General features: G+C 39.6%; 2 protein-coding genes across 2 annotated transcripts in view; both read left to right on the forward strand.

The window, feature by feature from the left end:
- The window catches only part of LOC144656473 (uncharacterized), a 228,987-nt gene that overhangs the window by 20,495 nt on the left and 200,167 nt on the right, over positions 1-8,325 (forward strand). The window lies entirely within an intron of this gene.
- On the forward strand, positions 8-8,088 carry LOC144657042 (MICOS complex subunit Mic10-like). Its single transcript, XM_078517330.1, has 4 exons — positions 8-111; positions 178-225; positions 3,322-3,485; positions 7,178-8,088. Exons 1-4 carry the CDS (start codon positions 33-35, stop codon positions 7,259-7,261), a joined length of 375 nt encoding a protein of 124 aa, XP_078373456.1. The 5' UTR covers positions 8-32; the 3' UTR covers positions 7,262-8,088.

The raw sequence follows: 8,325 nt of genomic DNA on the forward strand, positions 1-8,325 counted from the left end.
GGAAAATCGCGCGGGCTCAAACAGGATTCAAAATGGCGCCCAGAAGGCCAAGTGAAGAAGAAGTTGGAAGAAAATGGGATCGGTGCTTCGTGGATACGACATTTAAAACCGGTATTTCGAAAATTAGCAGTCGATTAAATATACTATTGTTTGGTTTACACTGAATTGCATTTTCAGCTGGTGGAGCTGTTTTTGGTGGTTTATTTTCGCTTCTGTTCTTCAAAAGTAAGCTTAGTTTTATTACTTTTGTACAGTACACAATTCAGTTAACATTCGTAAGGTGTATGCTACAACAAGGTAAAAGGGAAGTTAGTTGTGCATAACAATGTGCGCTAACTCGGAGAATTTTTTCGTAGGAACTGTAATGTATGATAGTAGTATCTGAATATTTGTTACATTTAATATAAGTTATTAGCGCAGATTATAATTAGCGAATGCGATATTGAGTTTTTAGGCAAGATTTCCGCACAGCCCCCTACATTTATTATGCATACAGTTCTTTGTTTATTGAAAACAATAGCCAGAACAATAGAGAGCCAGTTCTTTGTTTAAGTCTTCTCTTTGTTTTACTAACTTTCCTTTTTTTTTCTAAGTCCAAAATAGTTTTAGACTTAGAAAAATTTAGCGATTTTTGGCCGATTTCGCTTCAAAAACAGGTAAATTAATTTAAGACTTAGAAAAAACAAGCGAAATATTTGAATTTTAGCGTTAAAACCAAGGAAAATCGAAAACAAATGATAAATTTTGCGCACTTTCATCTTGTTTGAAAATTAAAGACGAGCTTATAAATTGTACAAAAATCACGATTTAGGCCTTGGGGTTAGCTTTAAAATGTTGTTAGGGACAGCGAGTATTGAAAATCCGAAAACGATAATATCGAGCGGAGTAAATTCATTGCTTTATTAACTGTCGTGTCGTTTTTACCTCGTGTTTTCCCTTGAATTTCTTCTTGTCGAAATACAGTCCTCCTACTTCGCCTCCATTTGTTGCGGCGTATTTTGTTGCTCTCCTCTAAGAAATGGCAAAGAAATCGCGAACAATATCAGCCACGGCATAAAGTTCGTCTTATTCAGGTTGTTTTTTCTCCGTACATCGTGTATACATGTTACATAGATGTCGCGAGCAGGTCGTTTCCTTGAACCACTGTTAAATGTACTGTTTGCTACGCGCGTTCATAATCCGCAGCACTTGAAAAGCGCATTCAAAGTCAACAACGACATCACCACCGGACCAGGACAAGGAGAAGAAGTCGAAGATGTAAACAACTTAACTGGTAAAAGGACTTCGATAAGACATTACAGGGACGAGGGCTTCCAAGCAAACGCCGTTGAATAAACAAGCGAAACTGGGACGTTCTCTGTTATTCACCAGGGATGCAGTAATCGGCAAATACAATGGATGTTTTCGTGCAATGAGAAATATGCTTTCAAAACGGTGAATAGAAAGATTGTAATGTAAATTTTCCTTTGTTTTCATGTCTTAGGAAGAAATAAAATTTATTTTTCAAGGGGCAATTCTCAACTGAACCTCGTAGCGTAGTGGTATAGGTGCTGGACTTGTAATCCAGAGGTAAGCAATGGGTAAAGGGTTCGAGGCCCGGCGTGGAAAAAAAAAAAAAGAAAAAAGAAAAAACGAAAAAGATGAGGAGAGCCTGGGTATAGAAACGTGGCGGGGAAGGGACGGATGAGGAAGGAAGAACGGAGCAGGGGAAGGGAGGAAAAGAGAAAAGGAACGCGCGCGATGAAATCCTCTTTTATTTGCTTAGTAAGTAGTAATTATCAATGTATATATTCAAAACCTTAGGGAGTTGTTCATTGTCTAAAAGACAATAGAGCGCATACATAATTAATTATTCTGCATGCATAATAAATGTAGGGGGCTGTGCGGAAATTTTTCCAGTTTTTACTACTCAGTACTCAGTAGTTTAATGGTGTACTTTTCATTCCAGTAAATAATAAATAAAGCATTGAAAAAAGAAATCAATTTCGCTCAAGCGCTGGAAAGTAAAAAAAATGCAAATAAATAAGATGCAAATGGTATAAGCGTAGCTTAGGGCCATTCCATTTTATATCCACACACCCCGCCCCTATTGATGAGGTAAGTCAAAATTTACCCCCTAAGAGAAAAAAGGTCAAAGTGATACACCCCCTTCATAAATAACCTGATTTTTTAAAACCCCTTCAGAAAAAAGCCATTTTTTCCCTAACCCCTTCAGAAAATATTCAAAAGATCACAGGCGGACCACCCTATGTGTTCGTGGTTAATAATTGTTGACATAAGGTCATGTTGAAATCAATGGCGCATATAGAAGATACATCACATCTGTCAAACATCAAACGCAAACATCAAACGCAACGCAAACATCAAAGGGCGTTCGTTTGATGTTTGACAGATGTGGCAAATTTTCTTTTGTTATTTGCATGTTTCAAATTCCTTTGATTTTGAATTTTGCACTGATCATATGGAGAAAGCTACTTTTGAGACTTCGGGATCGCTTTTCTCGAAAAATATTGGAAGTGTGAAGCTCTAATTCGGCACAAGGACAGAGAAATATCTATTCGATCGGATGCCGGTGTTTTTAAGGCGAGAATTGTGATGGTTTAGCGTCAGTTCCAGCTTGAATTAGACAAGGTCGCGACCGCCGGCGGTAAAGCTGCCTGCCTTGTTCTCTCTTCTCTCTCTCTTCTACCGGTCGCTAAATGATCTCGCAAAAATAACGGCCTAAAGGGCTCGGGGAGGCAAAAAAACACGACACAAGACTCATTCAACATTTCATCTTAACTTTTATTGAATCATTTAGAGTAAACTTTATATTTTGTAGTAAATCGAAGCCGATGTAATGTTTCTCTAGATATCTTCTATATGCGCCATTGATTTCAACATGACCTTATGTCAACAATTATTAACCACGAACACATAGGGTGGTCCGCCTGTGAAAAGATCAGAGAATGCCGAATGCCAGCGCTACCCTCTCAGAAATGACTTTCAAAGCCCATTCAGAAAATCTCATCTATACGGGGTGTGGATATAAAATGGAGTGTCCCTTAGCTTCTGTTTAGGTCATGAGGAAAAAACATAACCACCCTGTCAGGAGTTTCAGAAATGCACTTGTGAACTTGGAAATTAAATAATGGTCATGTTATGTTAACACCCCACTGGAGGACCACTTTCATCGCAATCTTGGATGAACCCTCCTTTTTCGTGTACTGCACATGCAATGTTGATTTGATTGAAAACACTTTCTGGATGGGTCTTTTGCACATTACTACCACTTTCTGTTTGAAAGTTATGTAATATTTTGTCTTATGTTTCTTTTTTAAGGAGCTGCCTGGCCTGTTACATTAGGGATTGGCATAGGCCTTGGTGCTGGATATTCAAACTGTCGTCACCAGTTCTTTTCCCGTGGACCCCATGGGCCCCCATTTGGCAGGCCTCCCTGGGGTAAACCTTTTTGGGCCAGACGTGGTAAAGATGGTGAAAGGCAGGTAGGAAAGGACAATACCAGAAAGCAAGTTTGGGTATGGGGTTGAGTTGTTCAAAATGGAACAGAAAATTCTAGTATGACTGGTACAAGCTAAAAAAAATGGGATTAATTTTTCGAAAAATTTATTTTCTTGGTAACGGATATAAACACCTTTGTGAATCTTGCTTTTGTTTGACCTGGCCGAACAAGAATCTTGTTTTTAAAAACTACTCTTTATAGAGGGACACTGTCAAAAACTTCAAAAACGCATGAGCCTTAAGACGTACGTAAACCTATAAATAGTTGTCCAGTTTTGTTAAAAATTACTATGCCAGTGTACTTAAGCTATATAAACAAGTGATATTTGTGATGCCTTCAGAAACTTTAGATCTCAACTTGAAAAAGTTAGGCTGTCTTTTTCAAGTTCTGCCCTTGTGACCTGGAAAAACAAGCTAAAATCTAATGACAGCTCCCCACTCCAAAAACAATTTACTATATATTAAATATTTTTCATCTTGATGTTCTAGGCACATTTCGTAAACGAGTGAGAGTACCTCGCCAATTTTATCACTTTTTACTGAAAAGCAGAAAATCCCAGTGACAGTGTCCTTTTAATTTGAACCTGTTTAAATTTTCTCCCTTGAATATGAATCCAATATGGTGCTCGCCTGATCAAAATGCGTTCGCTCGCTAAAATACAGTCATGTGCATTGCAGGCTAGCATATCACGTGATTTTGGTCAACTCTTGATCGTAACAGTGCTGAGCATCCATCATACATTGTCAATCAAATAGTACAATTGATAAGTTTAAATACTCCTATTCTACTCCTAATCTATTTGCAAGAAACTCCTTAGCCTGCGAGCAGGCTCCCGATGGTGTTTTCGGCGAGCGGAGCGAGCCGAGTTACATGTATGTGTCGGGTCGGGACTCAAAATCGGGGGAGCCTGCAGACAAAGCTTTTTTGCCGCCGTTCCGTGCACGAGATTCTAGTGCAACATCTGATTGGTCAAATCACTGACTGTTGACAGGTCTTATCAACATATCTCAATTTGCCGACACCGTAAATATACACGGACGCGATGGAATGTGGCTTATTATGAAGTGAAAACATGGCGTCTTTGCGAATTACGAACGATCTCTTTGAACGTGCGTTGGACGATTCTTTAAAAGATTTCGTCCACATACGACAGATTAAAGAGGAACAGAAACGTTGCTTACGATCACTGGCCGAGAAAAAAGATGTCTTTGGAATCCTTCCCACTGGATTTGGGAAAAGTTTGATTTTTCAAATTCTTCCACGTGTACTAAAAGTGTTGTGGAGTTTAGATAAAACGTCAGTTTTGGAATGTCTAACATTCTCGTACATGAACAAGTTGCGCTAGCAACTAAAGAAAACCAAATACCGGCAACTGATGAGATCCACATGGAGGATCGAAACCATGGTCTTGCCTAAACTAAACCATATAGTGGCATATACAAAACGCAAAGCAGTCAGCAGGACTTGCGCGTAAAGTTTTCAAATTTATATTTGAATCATGTGGTCATGCCAACATTACGCAACGAACAAAGGAGGTTAAAAATCCTAAAAGTCGAGCTTGAAAGACAGAGCGCTCGATCAAAATAATGCAAGAAGAATAGCCTTTACAACACAGAATGTCTCTCTAAAACCAACTTTCAGCTTTTTCATAGTAAAGTTGAAACAGTCTCTGGCTAAGCCGGACAAAAGATAAATCCGTGATAAGACAATACATCTTGCAATAGTATTGATTAAAATGCCGGGCCCGGCGTCAATAAAATGCAAGTAGTTTACATTTTCACGGAACATTTCAGATCTTGTCCTTCCAGGGCGAACATTTTGAGAGCCTAAAGCATATCTTGCAAATATAATTGAGCCAAAACAAACTGAACTAGCACAACATGTGGCAGAGTACAGATTTAGAGGTGTCATTCAACTCTACAAATGGAAACCACGCAGCGCGGACTAATGACCTCTACACACTTAAATGGCCACAATCTTACGGCTCTATTCAATACATAAAGCCTCCAAATAATAACAGTACCCTCAGAAAGAAGTCAGAAGCAAAAAAAGGTCGAAAGACCGAACTCAACATAAAACGGCAAAGGTTACAAATGTCACGAACGTAGGAGTTGTGTAGGTCCGTCACCTTTATTTACCAGGGGGACTTCAATGCTATCCTCGCTTGTTTCATCCGTAAAAGCTAGTGTCCTGCGCGAAGTTTTAATAGCGGAAACACTATCTCTATTTCGCTTTGCCGAAGGTGTAACACCGGCCGGCGAACGAAACTCCACCGATCGTTTTGTACTCGTTGTATTTCTTTCGGGAGATCCGCCAGCGATTGATGAGTCAGGCGAAGGGTCTTTCACACTTAAAGACGGTTCACTGCATCGGCTTGTGAAGACGGAAACTGAATGAGAGAGGCGAACAGCTTGTCGAGCACACGGCATGCAACAAAGAACTGAAAACCCCTCTTTCTTTTCTACTTGTAATCCAAGGATTTCCAAGGCCTCTGCCACGACGACGCTATCTTGTCCGGGGACAACAAGAAGTTCCTTATTTTTAGAAACATCGAAAACCGGCACAGAATTTACCCTTTTTGAACTGCTCAAAGACTTTTTACAAAAGCGGCAATGAGGATCGCTCCGATCCATATTGGAGAAAAGCACGGTTTTTTCCCCGCGAGCTGTCATTTTCAAGTACGCTCTAATTACCGTATTTACTCGAATAAGCGCCGCCCCCGAATAAGCGCCGCCCTCGAATAAGCGCCGTATTTGGGACCAAGAAATTAATAAGCGCCGCCCCCGAATAAGCGCCGCAGTCACGATGAGGAGCTTATTCGAGGAATTCCGTGTAACTTAAAATAACACGACAAAGCAACTCTAAAACAGCCTTGAAAATTCCTTTTCGTCAAAAGCAATGTTTCGCAGTTCAAAGTTCGCTGGTCCATTATTTTTTCTATCCAAAATTCTTACAATACGTAGTTCTGTTAACGTTGTGAAGGCCGTAAACTTTGTCGGGACAGCAAGCGCAAAAACTCTCTTCCGTAAGAGACGAATCCTGACAATCAAAATTAAGTCCCTTCTTTTTGTTACTGTAGAAGTTTCGTCTATATTCGATTGTTTCTTGCGTCCAATTTTTAAATAAGCGCCGCCCTCAAATAAGCGCCGCCCTCGAATAAGCGCCGCACTTGAGGCGCGAAAAATTTAATAAGCGCCGCGGCGCTTATTCGAGTAAATACGGTACATTCCAATGCATCTAGGCGGAGAAGGTGGAGTTGATGACACGTTGTCGACAGATTAGTGACAGATGATGACAGGTTTATAAAAAGGGGCGGAATGGCTGCCTCCATGCTTTGTCAACAGGCTCTCTCTCCCAGCCCCCCTCCGCTCTTCCTTTTTTCTTTTTTTCGCCCCCTCCCCGACCGGAGAGCCTGTTCACAGGCTAGAAACTCCTTTGGCATAATTTAAGCTTTGTGTATCTTATTCATAGATATGTTGTGGTTCAATTTTATCCTTGGTTCAAATTTTATTTTCCTTTGTTTTTGGGTATAAAAATGCATGATAATGATTTTAAAACAAAGGAAAATAAAATTTACACAAAGGATAAAATTGAACCACAACAGATACACCAACTGAAGTGAAATTTGTGTATTATATACCAACTTGAGTTTTATCTTTTTAATTTTTCCTGTAGCCATCAAAACCTGTAGACCCCACTCCAGTACAACCAGCTGAAAGTCAAGAACCAAAGAAGGAAGACAAGCCAAGTGAAAATTAGACTGCAGTGCTCAACTTTCATCGGATGGGAGATGTGTCGCAATCAAAGACATGAAACAACTGTTACAGATTATACAAATCATAACAAAGAATATCAAGATGAAATCATTATCACTTTAAATGATCTTTTCTCTTTCATCACTTCAAAGCTCAACATTTTCTAAGATGTGTACAGATTGCTACATTAGACTTAAAAAGTTAGTTATGAGAATTTCTTGTAACGTTTTAAGCAACGATGGCCATAACTGAATTGATATTGTTAACTACTGAAAATTGGTGTGTGTGCAACCAAAGTTTCCAGTTTCTGCTTTCCATCCATGAATGATAAACTTTTCCATAGTGTTATGTATTGATACTGTCTACAGCCTCTGTATTTTTCAACACAAAAAGCGAGAAAGTCGGTGTGGTGAACGATAGTCAAAGCAAGCTTGAGTGCAAAGCATGGCCCCGGGAAGGGGTCAGGAGCAAGTGAAGCACCTCTCGTTCTGTGCTTGCGCCCTCCCTCACCATTCTTTCCCTGTGCTCATCAAAAATACAAAACAATGGAGGGCTGTGAACAGTCTATGTTTTGTATGATCTGAATCTTGAACAAGTCATATGAATGACAGATTTGTTTTAGTGTTGAATGTGCAACTTGAGCTTAGATACCAAGCTGAATAAAGGGCAAGAGTGGAAAGTTTTATTAAGTTTTGAAGTAAATGGACATTCAAATGTTTTGTCTTAGCATAAATAAAATTTTAGGTAAGAACACAACTTGACTCGATACCTCAGATCATGTTCCTTTGTCATCAACCTTTTAAATTTGACAAATAAATCTTCTAAAGTGTGCTTTGCTGCTGTTATGTAAGTACACAATCACAAAACAAGTTATTTTTTTAACAAAATAATGCTTCAATATTGGGGAGCAGGGTTGATGCAGTGGTGAGAGCATTTCCCTCCCACCAATGTGGCCTGGGTTCGAGTCCAGCCCAGTACTGTATGTGGGTTGAATTTGCTGTTGGTTCTCGCCTTGCTCTAAGTTAATAAGGGGTTTTCTCCAGGTTTTCCGGTTTCCCCCTCCTGAAA

The sequence above is a fragment of the Oculina patagonica genome, chromosome 6 (genome assembly GCF_052425735.1).
Source record: "Oculina patagonica isolate OP01 chromosome 6, crgOcupat, whole genome shotgun sequence".
Lineage (NCBI taxonomy): Eukaryota > Metazoa > Cnidaria > Anthozoa > Scleractinia > Oculinidae > Oculina > Oculina patagonica.